The 15,614-nt window shown below is 36.6% G+C and overlaps 1 protein-coding gene across 1 annotated transcript in view; it reads right to left on the bottom strand.

Moving 5' to 3' along the window:
• ARHGEF4 (Rho guanine nucleotide exchange factor 4) overlaps nt 1-15,614 on the bottom strand; it is a 1,506,374-nt gene that overhangs the window by 1,190,482 nt on the left and 300,278 nt on the right. Inside the window, exon 3 of the mRNA XM_044070170.1 lies at nt 13,830-13,959. Within this exon, the coding sequence (XP_043926105.1) occupies nt 13,830-13,959 (130 nt within the window). The remainder of the gene's footprint in view (nt 1-13,829; nt 13,960-15,614) is intronic.

The raw sequence follows: 15,614 nt of genomic DNA, 5'->3' as shown, positions 1-15,614 counted from the left end.
CCTCTAAGCACAAGAAATCTGGACAAAACCAAAAACAATTGTGGGACAAAGTCCCAGAATATTATAAATATTGCTCTTATAGATTTAGAAAGTTGATGGAGTAACAGGTTTTGCATTAGCATGCATTTTCTGAAAGCCTGAAATTAAAATTGCTGACATTATTTAGTGACTTCAGTCCTCAATGATTTGCTGGAAAACCACAAATTGTATGAGGAACAGCCTAACAGGTCAAAAATATGAGGTAAAAATATACACATTCTGCAAAAATCTGGACATCTCAGAGGTATGATCAGTGCTATAACTGTTTTATTTATCTTGATAGATCTATATAAGTTTTAAAATAATCATAAAGTTATATATCTTATTTTTTTTCAAGTATGGCTCCAGATGACAACCAAAAATTTTGGGGCAAAATCCCAAGCTCTGAATATTACATTTATGTTTCCATTTCATTGGAAAGAATTTATTAATGTAGCTTTTCAATAGTAATGATGCATCTTATCAGTTTTTATGAAATTACCACATTTTCAGTTACTATAGCCAAAAATATTGGCAATTCATTTATTGTTTCCTGTGTCTAAAAATATTGGCAATTCCTTTATTGTTTCCTGTTTCAAGCCAGTTTCTGATTTTAGACCTACTAATCAGTACATTATGCATTTATATATGTATATATGATTTATATATGTGCATATTTCTTTATTTGCAAGGTAATGGTGTAGGACACTAGGGTCTATTGTCAGACATGGCCTAATTGCTAGATAAACATGTACAAAAACAGATACAGTACAGAAGAAATCAGTTCTTGCAGACCAAACGGAGTTTATAATACAAGTCTTTTCTACTTGAGAAACAACAGTCCAGGTACAGCTAAAGAATGTAAACAGTTGTGCTATGAATAGTGCCTACAATAAGCTTATGTAGGGGACATAGCCCCCCACTTAGTTTGGGTATATATTGTCTTCTGGAGAGAATTAGCCATTGCTGTTGTAAGTATGCATTTCTATGGTTTAAAATGTATTGTTTTGAAGCTTTCAATGAAATATAATATAAAACCAAACTAGATGGGGGGCTATGCCACCCATACCCCCCATAACTATACATACTAACTCCAGGATCGCACTACAGTGGGGAAAAGGGCATATACCTTTTATTTGCCTTACTGTACCCTACACAGTGCCAGTACGTCACTTCAGTGAAATGAGATTCGGTGAAATGAGTTTTCAGTAATTTGAGCTTTCAGCAATTTGGTCAGGGTGAATTAAAATTCAGTGAAATGAACTTTCAATGAAATAAAGTAGACCCATATGTGCATATGTGTGTGTGTGTGTGTGTGTGTGTGTGGGGGGGGGGGGGGGGGGTAGTGAAGCAGATGATCTCAACTGTCCTCAATTTTGCGGAATGACTGTGATTTACTGCTTCATATTTTGGCCTGCTTCTCGTAAAGTTTGTGGCTTTTCTGGAAAATAAGTGAGGATTGCTTGTGGGCTACAAAAATATATCTGAAGTAAGTGCACTACAGTATGAGTAATATTCAAAGATCAGAGAATTACTTCTTGAATATAGGTTATGTTTCATTTAACTCTAGTCCATAAATAATAAAACAATATGCACTGATCTTTAGTTGCAATGAAAAACATAGAGTTTACGTTAAATATTTAATAAAACATTCTTATCACAGGTTGAAATTTGCAAGCAGAATTCATTTTGCCCATCTCTGTTCATTTTAAAAATCAAATAAGTTTTTGAAACAATGGTTTCTTAAGGACAACTTGAAAGATTTGTTTAGCAGTTTACTGTTATCCTCCCTGTTTTGAATAGTTTCAGAGAAATTATGCTATATCTTATTTAGACAACATACTTTTACCAGAAAAATAGGGCTACCAAACACTTACTCATCATATTTTTTAGGGTTACCGAGTTTCTCTGCACATTGTGAATGGAGGATGAGCTGGGAAACACTTAGTTGTTGTAATTCCATACAAATCAGCCTGGACATCAACCTCTGATTTTTGAGAGACCTGATCTCATTTACTTGTAAATTGGATTTTACTTGTCAGACACGTGTTTGTTTGCACTATATGTATATGAAATCATATCAGTCTGATTTAATTTGTGTGCTTCCTTATCTAAATATAAAATTTTCTTATAAACACTAACATTTTACTTTGCAGTGGGAGATACAAATAAGTAAATATAAACATTTACAGTTATTGGTGTCATATATAGCATCAGGAATAAGAGCGGACAGACTTTGTGCAACCCTGTTCTAAACTCTCTGCACCAAGTATTGCTGGAGAGTGCAACATTCGAAAATGGTCATGTCTGCCTTTTTGTTAGAGATGGGTTATAAATGTGATTATGGAGAACGGACAACTGCACAATCAAAGCTTAATGAAATTGGGAATATTTACTTTGAAGAAGAGAACTAGAGACATGACAGGACAATGGAATGGAAGGGTGAAAAGACCACAATTTTGAGAAATTATATTGTGGAGGAAACAGGACAAGATTTTACATGCAGACTAACTAAATTTAGAATGCATACTTTCTAACAGAAAGTAGTTGGAAAACTTTAAAGACATGAACAGAGGAGATTGTGGAGAATATGTACTTTTAAGATAGTCTGAGATGGTTGGGAAAGTGTAATGGGAAGGACAGATCCAAAAATACTGAAACTTATGGACATACAGGATAGACCTTTTGGTCTTTGTCTGCCACATCATCATTTCTACTACAGTTACACATTTTAAGTATTTTTGGTTTAATCTGTATGCAAATGTGTTTTAACAAAGGCTAGACAGATACTTGAGATTCATTATGTGTAAATGCTCAAACATATCCTTGTTTGGCCCATCTCTAAGTTATTTGTATGCAAAATATAAAGGCTAAAAACTACCATGGGTATGTAAGGCTAAGCTTCTTAAAATCTTCACAGTCCAATAGACTAGTAAGTACCTATGAACTAAATAACGAAAAAATGCATGGTGAAGTTGTAGCTATCTATTATTTTGCTCCATTGTCCACAATTATTTTAGCTTTCTCTTTGATTCATGAGCTATGAGGTTGAGAGGTATGGTGGTGCAATTTATGTATGCATTCATTAATCTGATTGCAATTAAAGATCTGAGATGTACAGTTATACATGTGGCATTAATCAATGGTCACAACTGTGTGTGTGTTTAAGTGGTGTAGATGCTCTCAGTTGTCTCTGATTTCAAAGAATTTCTCAGATTTTTTTTGCCTCATATTTTGATTTGTTCCTTATAAAGTGTGCTGCTTTTTCTGGCCAATCAAAGAGGATTGCAGTCGTTAATGATATAGTTTCATACTTAAGAACCTTCAGAATAGCATGCTAATGCAAAGTCTATTATTCTGGAAAGTTTCTCAGTATAAAGGCAATAACTGTCATTGATTTTGGTCCTTTGTCAGCCATGATATTTTAGCTTTCTTCTTCAGTGATAAATTAAGACATATGTGGTTTGGAACTACTGCAGTGGGTTGCACTGTGTCCTGACAGCACTGAACTGAGATGATAAATTCCTATGTGATAGTTATTTGTCCATTTATTCATTTAATTGATCCCAGTGAAAACATCTGAGGTATGTGGTCACAGTCAAACGAGTGGCTGTAACTGATGATTGTGTGTGTGTGTGTGTGTGTGTGTGTGTGTGTGTGTGTGTGTGTGTGTGTGTGTGAGGTTTAAAAAAAATGCTGTGGCCAATTACTGTTGCTTTTATTTATTATTATTTATTTATTACATTCTGATATCAAAGATATATTCAGTCATTAAATCTGACTATAAGTTATGGGTACAGGGGTTGTCTGTGGATGAAAGCAGTTGACACTGTTGTCATTTGTACAAGGTAAGCAGCTTTCTTCCTCTGCAGAAGTACAGTGCATATTTTTCACTTTCCATCACAGTTAAAGATTAATATTGTACTTAACTGTCTGTAGTGTTCCGCGCAGGATGTCTGCAATACAAACTGATTATCGACAGAGTGTTGAGTAGTGCTGTCATTTCACAGTGCTTGGTTGTCCTTTTGAGTTTCTGCCTTTTTGATTCCTTCAGTATGGAGTCCACATGCCTTGTTTCTGTGGATTTTATCCATGTGCTTTGCTTTCTTCTCCCAGACCCTCAGCTGTACAGTATATACATTTGCTGTTTGAGCTTTTCCTTTCCAAACAATCTAACACCAGTGTGGTACACAGAAGTTAGCTATGATAATTTGGGGAGGTAGGAAGGCAGGCTCTATTCCTAAACAGGATTTATATATTCTTGCATTTATTTTCAAATTTTATTAGGGGGATACTAATTTCTTAGCTTTAAACATTAAGCTTTAGATACAACTCATTTTACACTGAAAGAAAAAAACAAATAAGACTTAATATTTTTCCTCATTCATGATTTTTTTAGGCCACCATTAAATCAAAAATGTCTAAAAAACCCTCTAGGAAACCATCTAGAACTTTATGACTTCTGGAGTTACAGCAGCTGCATTTATTTATTTACTTCTTTCAGATGTAATTATGGTAGACTCTTGGCCAGTTAGGATGTGGTAAAAGCTTGAGGACCTAAAAACGAATGACAAACTATGGAAAAACAAGAAAGAGTAATCTGTCTGGATGGAGTGGAGATAGGATGAGGTGGAAAACATGAGAGGACATTGAGGTACTGCAAAGGGGAGAAGTGGGCAACACATGTACACATGGAGTCCTTTGTTTTGGGCTCCCTTTTGCTTAAGGTTGGCCTTGTTGAATGCTGCCGGACATTTAAACTGTATACACTCAGTACACTGGCTATAATGAGTGGGTTTGACTACAGGTAATAGGCACTGACATGCTGGAATACAACCTTCACCCCAGTGTATTTAGTCCTTCTCACTCATTTCCTGCCTGCAGCCCTACTTTTCTTTGAAGTCACCAACCACCACTGTAAATTTGTATTGATTTGTGATATAGTTTTTAGAGCTGTAGAGTAATAGTAGCGCATAGTCTGCCTATAATCTTTTCAAATGGGATAAACACATTTCTTGTTGTTAACTAGTATCATACTCCTCCCAGTGACACTTCTACATTCCATATAAAAGTGCTGTAGGTCAGCCTCATGCATGCTTGAATATTACTGCATGTTTTATTCCATAACCCTCTCAGTGAGAAAAGTACTTCTTCACTTTGTATTTGAGCAATTTTCCCTGTATCTTCCAAAGTTCCGTCTTTGTAGACATGCACACGCACGCACGCGCGCACGCACGCACACACACACACACACAGATCCATATATATAAAATACCTAATTCCTTTGAAAGATGTTACTATTTTTTGTCAATATACATTAGTAATTGCTCATTTCCATGCTCATTTGCATTAGATCCTGTTTTTACTGTAAGGTGTGTGCTGTTGGTAATAGTTGTGTATGCACAGATGTATACATGTATACTAGCAATGAGTACCAGATAAGTATCACTCCCAGTAACTAAAGACTGCATAGTACTGCATCACTGGTTCACATGCATTTATTAATACTTTATATGAAATGTGCAATGGACAAGTACACAGCAAAGATGACGAGGCTAGTTCATGTGTGCAGTAGCCATATGCATTTGAAAGATTGGAGAAATTAGTTGTAAAATGTGGAAATGACGTTGTCAGGTGGGAGTCAAGAAAAATCCTTGTGCTGACAAAGATGGCAGCGTGGGTGGCTGTGTGAAAAAAAAATCTGTAAAATGGGTTTATAGGGACTGCACATAACAAAAATAGCTGGGAAATATTTTCATTCTAAAATTACCTGTGCAGTATGATAAGAGTCCACGTGTAACTGACTTCACAAATCATACAGTACAATTTTCAGACAACAGTGCGTTGGAAATTTATAAAACACTAATTATGAAACTAGAATGGAAGAAATACATTAATATTTAAATACTGAGATAGACAATATACAGTAACAGCATTAGCCTGTCAAAGAGAATTATAAATGTTTAGATATGATAATAAACCAATATACAGTGGACCCATATGCAATACTTATTTACTATGAAAAAAACATAAAAACCAAAAATAATTCACGTGATCAAAGTAATGTTTATATACAGTAACTTGCACTGAATGGGGACATTTAATGACTTGAATGTTGAAATGAGTGAACACAGTGAATTTCTGGGGACTAGTGAATGGTGTAAAAACAAAACAAATGAATTTGTAGATATTACTGCATATACCTTTGAGTTCAATTGTTTGTTGTATCATGCAGACATAACACACTAGCTTGTATGGGCTTAAAGAATTTCAGTTAAAACTGCATTATTACACCCCTCAAATGTCTGGCATACAGAGTGTTTCCACACAGGCATAACTCAAAGGTCTATATGTCTATAATAGAATAATGCTAGAATGGCTCTATAATCTCTGTGAGAAAGGCTTTTGCATAATAAATGGAGTACACCTCACAGTTCAAGAGAGACACCAATCTTGGATGATATAACTTGTTGGGCTGATAGAAGTATCTAAGAGAAGGTTTTTCTTGTTATGCTGGAGGCAACCCTTGCTTCGTATCTAGCTAATCAAAGCAGGGTTATGCAGTATTTCAAGCAAGCCTGTTAAAACTAGTAGATAAATAATGAAAGGTCTGCTGAGTGAAAAACTGCAAAACATAGCAGTTATCGATTAGAATGGTACAGTTATAAGCAAACTGAAGCATTTAGTTCACTGAAAGGATAACTACAGAATAAAGAAGAAAAATTAAAAGAAAAAGTGATATATTGATTCTAGTTAAATAGTACTGTGATTTGTTTCACTCTATAAAGGTATTTTATTACTTATTTTTGAGTCTGTCACATTATATAGCTGGGAAACTAAGCTATGAGATTGTAATAGGGTTATCTGTAGAATAAATGCAGAGCACAGAGCAGTGTACAAACATGGAAAGTGCAGAAGGGTTTGCTGTATGTATGCTGTACTACATAAGGGATTCAGATACCCAAGAAACAATCACACCCTACCCTGGCTTAATGGATTCAAAACACCTCATCTCTACCATGCAGTATCAACTTCAGCCTGTCTTCATAAGCTCATTTCACATAGTGTACTTTTATCTTTGTTACCCATCTCAGACTATCTGTCCAGCACCTGATATTATTGTTAAATTAATTTCTTCAGTGGACAGCAGTTCTGGCTTTGATGCATTGCTCCACTGCCCTTTTTTCACATTAAGTTATTACTACAGCAGCTTTTTCAGGACTGAATATAAAGTCTTCCATGGTCATTGGGCTTGATAATGTAAGGAGGCCTATGGACATTACTTAACCATCTTTTCTATATAGTGTATAAAATACCATTGTCGAACTTAGTGTCAGAGTCCAAATAAGTATTTACTAAACACATGAAAAACTAAAGGACATAAAGGCAAAAAAAAAAAAAAAAAAAAACTTTACTAGATGCAAATGGACATAAAGGCAAAAAAAAAAAAACTGAACTAGAAGCAAATGCTAGTCTGAACTTCAGTGAAGGCAGATCAGTGTCTTATGATCTTACACTTAAAACAGAAACTGACCTGGATGGACTGGATGATGCTGGGATGTTGCATAAAGAAGGCTGCATGGAGGTGACCATGACTGAATTACTATTGCTGATAAAAGGTAAATCAGGAGATGTTGTAGCTACAATCTCTCAGATACAGAGAACTGTACATTATCTCCAGGTAAGAGTTGCAATTTTCAAAAATATTGTGGCACAAGCATATGCACAAATGGGGAAAAAGACTTTTAAGACATTCCTAAGAATAAATATGCAATGTCACCAACAGATTTTCAGTATAGATACCTTTCCCCCATTGGGCAGCAAACAATGGGTGAAGTACACTAAGGAATTTTTAATATGCATTTCTAAACTAGCTTTTATTGTGGTGACGTAATAATATGACAGAGGGTCCTTAGATAAACTGGAAGAGAAACTGGAACAACTAAAAGTGTACATGTTTCATGCAAAAAGAGGCAAGTGTAAAAAAGTTTCAAATGACATTTCATATTCTTAGTAGAGACTGTCAAAAGATTGTCAAAAGTGAAATGTACAGCTTTATTACAGGCTGGTTCACAGGTGTATAGCTCTCAGAATGTATCATAGCCAAGGCTGTATTTAGGTAAAGTCAACTTCTACCAGAAATATCCTCTGAACCTTTTAGCAGAATTATAGTCCTAAGTGACATAATTTCAGAACAGATCAGACAGGAAATTGCTAGAAGGCTGCAAACATTCCTTTAAGAAAGAGTAAGAATAACTGATTTACATCACACATGGTAATTACTGACTTTGATTTGTTTTTGACTTTAGTTCATACATCATATGCTGTTGTTACCAAAATTGCCACCCTTCCACAGCATAAACTTCAGGATGGTATAAAGAGACTTGCACCATTTCTTAAATGGTTATTGACTAAAAGGTGAATATGCCCAAACAGAAAGCATTCTTGTCTAACACCAAAGACTGAAACAATACTAATGCACAATTGTGCTCAGAGCTCATTGTAAATGGAGCCACCTATACTAAGCCAGAAGGTATAGCAAACTTACTGGCTGATAAATTCAACTCCAGCTTTACCCCTCTCTCCCCATCAACTTTAAATATAATTCCCTCTATTATCACTACTGCTCTCTCTAAGGTCAAAAACACTGCATCAATGGGCCCAGTCAATATCCAAGGATGCCTTCTAAATAGTATGAAACATGATCTCTCAGACCCTCTGGAATTGCTATCTAACTGTAGCCTCCAAACAGGCTTTGTGCCTCATGAATGTAGAACAGAAACAGTCATCCGTCTACACAAAGGTGGGCCATCTACAGACCCTGGAAACTACAGACCCATAAGTCTCACTAGTCTCACATGCAAAGTCATGGAAAGAATTATCACGGAAATGATCAATAATAACATAGGAAACCTCCAGACACTGGACCCAACCCAATTTGGCTTCATCAAGGGAAGGTCATGCCTGCTCAACAACTGGCAGACTTCTTTGAGAAGGTCACCAAAGCAATGGATGAGTGAAAAATAGTTCACACTGTCTACATTGACCTGCCCAAGGTATATGACCCAATCCCCCACTCGGGCATTACTGAAAAACGTAAGAGGTTACATACAAATCCTTATGTAACTCAGTGGATAACTAGCAGGCTCACTGACAGGACCCAAGAAGTTAGAACTGGGGAGTTCACCTCTACAAGGAGGCTAATCATAAGCAGAGTTTCTCCGGGATCTGTTCTGGGACTGCTTCTTTTTGGCATTTACTTCTCTGAAGTCAAGGCCAACATCAATGGCTTCTGGCTAACTAAATTTGCAGATGATTGCAAATTAGGAGCTGTCATTGAATGGCCCATCAACACAAATGTTCTCCAGGAAGGGCTGACACAGACAACCAACTGGTGCTACAGCCATGGACTTAAACTAAATGCCAAGAAATACATAATAGTATCTTTTGAAAAGTCATCCACGCCTGGTAGCTATCATACTGACAACACAACCTTAAGAGTTGACCCAGTAGTTAGGGACTTGGGGACACAAATAGAAAGTAATCTGGTCTTTGACCATCGCATGTCCACAGAAGTGAGGAAATTGTTCTATGTTGTACAACTTATAAACAAAGATATGTCATCTAGTTCCAAAGAAGTCATTGTTCCACTGTATTTGGCATTCATCAGACTTATCAGTGAGTACAAAGCCTCCTTTGGTATGTACTTAACCAGGCATATCCACCAACTGGAATGCCCACAGAGGTTCCTCACTAAATGAATACAGGGCAAAAGTAACATGTCCAATGCAGATCACTTCAAGGCTCTGTCCCCGTATTCTGTCTCTTACAGGCTGTTGATGGGAGATCTATGCCTGACTTACAAGGCATTGCCAGTCCCCACTCTGATGGAGCTCCTGCATATCTGCAAAACAAACAACACCAGAATTCCCATTCTAAAGACTTAGACCTTGCCTGAGGTATAAGTAGGACATGCTGGAGAGACAGGTATGTTTCGCAGAGGCTACCCCTTCTCTGGAACAGGTTCCCCATACATGTGAAGCAGAGTTCCTCCCTAACCTAACTCAAGTGTAACTTGGAAAACTGGATGGGGAAGAGGAAATTCATCTTTGGTTTGGCACCTATGTCTCTAATGGATATAGGCAGCCTGTAAATGGTTCATCTCCGAGGCCCCTGCTTGTAAATGTTTCACCTCCCAAGCCCCTGGTTACACTTATCAAGGTTACCAGAACTTGTCAGAGATTTGGGATACATGGCTAGGCTTAAAAAGGCCCTTGTTGTTGTTAGCCTAGTAAACACCTATGAACCTATGAACTCTAATTGTACCTTGACTTAGGAATGGGGTCCACTCCCATCATGGTATTAGAAACCCAAAACACTTGGAGAAATTAATCCGCGGGAACAAACATAAAAGTCCATAATCTGATCTGGGCAATGAATCAAAAGGATTTATTGGAAAAAAAGGTTTAAGCTAACTACAGACTTCCAGTCTCTGCTAGCAATTTTCAGTTCAGAAAACGAGCTATCCATGTGGATTTCAGACCAGATACATCAGTGGTCCCTACTCCAAGGGGTGCACTTATATACTTCTTAATTTTGGAAAATAACATAGTAATGATGACAAAATTAATATAGTAATGATAAAAACATTTCATGTCTACTTTATGAAAAGTTTGAAGAACTAACATTTGTGGAGCCACAGGGTGACTGTTACATATAATTTACTACAGCTTCCTATAATAAATGTTGTCATGCAAAAAGAAGGAAATGCCCAACTATTGTCATATGTATGGCACTAGTTGTGAAAAGATGGCAACATGGTAATAAGGCAGTGTACCTTGAGTTTTCTGCTAGGGAAAAGCAACTTTGCATGTCATGACAACTTATTACTTGACTTCAGAGTAGTAATTTAGGCCATGTTATGGTCCAGTGTGTTGGTTACTATACATGAAGACATCTGGGCACAGCAAAAATGCAATCACATATTATGCGGGGCCTGACACTTAGGACATTGTTACAGGCTGCTGTTGATAGGAGTTGTTCAAATGACTGCTGTTATTAGTTTCTTTGCATCCTCAGGAATGGCCAGCTGCATGACAGCAAGATATTCTTCCTATATCTGTCTTTTGAGGGCCTCAGCATTCCTAATTACAGCAGCAACATACTTAAAATAGCAGCATGTCATCTGGATGTAAGGAACAAAGACTGAAAAGATAATATCTGTACTAAGAAGACTACCTGCAAGAAATGGCTTCTGATTATAAATTTCAGGCCAAATTGAGACATTATTGCAGAAAAATTAAATTAAAGTCATATATTCATATCCGACCAAGTGGAATTGAAACATTCGTGAAAAGGTTAGAGGAAACTGTTAAAAATATTAGCCCTATGAGTGGAATTTCAAGGTTTTATAACCTCAGAGGTAGGGAAGTATTTTTTCCCTCATTTATAAACTGATACAAAACTTACCATCCATAAAATCAAAATAAATTCAAAAAAAAAAAAGAGATATTGATACTAATTAACTGATCAATATCCCAAACGTAACCTTCTAAATCACAATTAAAATAATAAGAAAAGCAGTCTAGCTAACACCTCATAGTGTACATAGGTTCATAGGTTCATAGGTGTGTACTAGGCTAATGGCCCTGGAGCCTTTATAAGCCTAGCCCATAGGATTACCCTGGCATTGTGCCACCCAACCTTAGTTCCTAGTACCTCTGTTGAGTAGAGCCACTGGAGTGATCCCTGGGGTGAATTTTCTATTTTCCATCTACTCATCAATATTTCTCTTGAAGAGGGCCAGTGAGGTGCTGTTTAACATGTATGGGAAATCTATTCCATAGCATGGGCAGTCTCTGGGTTATAAACTTGTCCCTCCAGCACATTCTGTTCATTGTGGTAATGAGGTTGAGGTCTCTGGAGCATGTGATGCGGAAGGACTGGGATTTCTTTAGATGTAGCATTTCTAACAGAGCTGAGTCAGACATGGCTTTGTAAGTCAAGCAGAGATCGCCTCTAAGTAGGTCATATGAGACAGAGAATTTTGAGTCTGTCCATATAGGACAAGTATTTAAGGCCTAGAATCCTCTTTGTGAGGTACTTTTGCGGCCTTTCCAGTTGCTTCAGGTGTCTAGTGAGGTACATGCCAAATGGGGCATTGTACTTGATGATTGGCCTAATGAGGGAAGAGTAGAGGGAGACGATGACCTCTTTCTTCCTGGATGCAAAACCCTTAGTAATGAGATGTGTCACATAGAAGGACTTTCTGACCACAGTGGCAATGTGGTGGTCGAAAGAGAGGTTGCTGTTAACCTGTGTTCCCAGATCTCTTAAAACGCCTTCTGTGTTCAGTAGACATCTTGCAAGTCTCGTAAACAGTGTCTTTCAGTGAAATGCTGTTGACTTCTGTGCCACAATATCTATTGAGTTGAAGGCTGTAAACATCATTTGATTTCTAAACTTTTAAATATACAGATTATGTAAAATGCATAACAACAAAATACTGACCAGTGGCTTATTCAAATGAGTAAGTACATGTGCTTTTAGAAAAAGAAGCCCATCTCTAATATCAACAACCCAAACCTTGGTCTATGAAGTGATATGATATAAATGACATGGATTTATTCTATGTGTGGCTCATATCACAACATGGGTAAAATAACATCCGCAGGAATAGGTGTGCTATTTTTGACCTAAAGTGACCGGATATGTTTATTTATCTTGTATTTATTTTTAAATGGCTTCCAACAAAACAACATGTCTAGCAAATTAGGATGCAATGAGATCAGATACATTTTCAACTGACTTACTGTATAGGTTATATCGAGGCAAAGTCCATTTTCTATAATACCCCTATTCTTTTGACACTCAGATGTATTGTTGCATAACACCACATTTGTTGTTGATTGTTTTTACCCAAGTACAGTTGTAGGCTAGTGAATAAGTACAACACATTTTATAACAGGAAAACTTATGCAAGAATTTAAGTAGATTTGTTTCTATAAGTGTATATCATTTAAGCAAACAGTAGGAAAAATAATATCAGGAAGACTGATACGGTTATATTGCCAGATTATACTTTTCTCAGATTCTCAAAAACTGAATCATATACAAAGTAGTTCTAGGGAACATTCTAGGATACATCATATTATAAAATGCAATGAAAAGCTCAAACTCTGATTCATCTTAACAAATACAGTTCAAACTATTTAAACTGCCATATAACACCATGCAGCGAAACAAGCAACTGATAATTTTATATATGCAGATCTCTTTTTACTGGTACTAGTTTGAGATAAAATGCCTAGCTCTGCTATAATTTGCATGCTGAAAATAACTGCTGTGAATCTTGCAGAGCTGCTAGCTACTTTTGTCATTTGTACATTACAAAGAAACAAGATACACATCAAAGGTAGCCGTAGTTAAATGTTTGTGTTGTGGCAAACAGTATATGGTCTTAGAACTTCTTTTGGTATCCTATTATCATCTGCACACTGTATAAACTTGTTATAGAAATGCATGCAGTTCCATGATGTCTTAAGTTTCCTCCTTGTACTGAGGAACTTTGATTATTACAACTGAAAAACAATCACCAATGTAATTAGAGGGCAGGAAAATAGCATAGAATGTCACTAGTAAAGGTCATGGAATGAGAAGCAGAACAGATTGTTTTCTTTGATATATTTCTGCACATGTGGAAATTTTAATACAAGTATTTTAACACCTTTGCTGTTTTTCAAAACTTCTGTACAGATGTTAACAAAATGTCTTGTAATTTAGGTTAGCAATAATTTAAGACATTTACAGACCTGGTGCAGATAATCGACGTCTCCATCCCACACAGTCAAGCCCTGTTGGAGTGCTTTGAAAGAGAGGATGGAATTTTAGAGGTTGTAGATCAAAGGACATGTGAGAAATAAGAGACAGCCTTGCATGGACCTGGAAAATGAGAAGGAGTTGTTATTAATTATATGTTGAAGAAGGCACTTGATCCATGTATAATCTGAGTTAAATATGCCTTATTATGTTTTCAGATATCTTGTAGTGAATGTAAGCATTTTTACATTCTGTGTTCAGTCCTTCTGGGCAAAGACTAAAAGGCACAGTTAAGAAAGAACATGCATAGATTCTGCAGCTGAGTAAGCACACAATGAAATGAAAGCAGACATCACGATTACACATTTCCAGACCTCTCAACTGTCCCTGTTTTGGAAGAAGATTCCTATTTTAGTCCTGATTTACCCCTGCACAGAATGCCCATATTTTTGGTGGTATGTCCCTATTTTCAGGCTTGATTTACCTCTTCACACAATTTTCTGAATCACTCTCATCCCATGTAATTTTTGAAGCTGTCTAGTACATAGAAAATTCTACTACATTACCAAAGTATTAATGGCAACCCCCCAATACTAATGGAAATATGGCAATAATAAGTTATAGAAAGAGGACACATATCTTACATCTTCTTTTTTAGAAGCAAAAATACAGCACCTCGTGTGGTAGAATTTTGCAGTATAGCTCATTAGAGTCTACAAATTTGACACTGTGCCTTTGGTAATCTGCTTACAATTTTCCATCAGTTTTTTGTCATGTTTTGATTTTTAAACATATTTTTTAGCAATGTTCCACATTCATTCTGGAAACAGGAAGAGCTATATGCTATTTGGAATTCAAGTTTTATGCTAATTAGATGTCCAGATTTGTCTGTGACTCTTTTATACAGGTAGTATCTTTTCCAACTAGAGGTACAAACTTATTTGATTTGGTTCTTAATACCATGGTCCCAGTATGTTCTACACCTACTCTTACCCCATCACTGGTTGTATCTGACTATCATATCATATTCTCCTTAAGAACCCACTCGAAGGCATACCCTGAAAAAAATGCAAATGTACTAGTTGACACTTTTAGCTCAAACTTCACTCCCTTCCCTATCCCTAGTTTTCCCCCACTCACACCATCTAGTCAGGATCACCTCCTTCAGTTACCTCTAACCAGTTCTTAAATGTTCTCTCCAAAAGAAAGACTACTTAGTCTATAAGTACAGACAGAATATCAGGTTTCCTTGCTAGCATGAAGCACTGACTCTCCAACCACTTCACAAACTTAAATTTAAATTTAAATATTTACATTTATGTTGTCCAAAAGGTATATACCAAAGACCCTAAGAATGTCTGTTGTGGTACCCTCCACAAGGGCAGCCCTGCCACTGACCCTGGGAACTGCAGACCAATTATCCTTACTACCATCATTTGTTAAATTATGGAATGTATAATCATGAAACTTACAAGTAAATTAGCAATTTATATGTCATGAACCCAAAACCATTTGGGTTTCTGAAAGAAGTTTCAGACTACTTCATTTAGTAGATTTCTTTTAAAGCTCACAGAGGCACTGGACAAAGGTACACTGCTTTCCTGGATATGGCCTCAGTCTTCAGTACTATTCTTCACTGGTACAGATGATTATAAACCTCTCTGTAACTTCCTGGATAGCAAACTGGCCTACATAGAGAACACATACTATCAAGGCTGGTGACACAATTCCTCTAAAAGGCATTCAGTGGTGACCCTTAAGTTTAGATGCCTGGACCA

This window comes from Protopterus annectens, chromosome 4.part1 (assembly GCF_019279795.1).
Source record: "Protopterus annectens isolate FY-2018-M chromosome 4.part1, PAN1.0, whole genome shotgun sequence".
Classification (NCBI taxonomy): Eukaryota; Metazoa; Chordata; order Ceratodontiformes; family Protopteridae; genus Protopterus; species Protopterus annectens.
The sequence above is the reverse complement of the archived record's forward strand: the minus strand, read 5'-3'. Positions and strand labels throughout refer to the sequence as shown.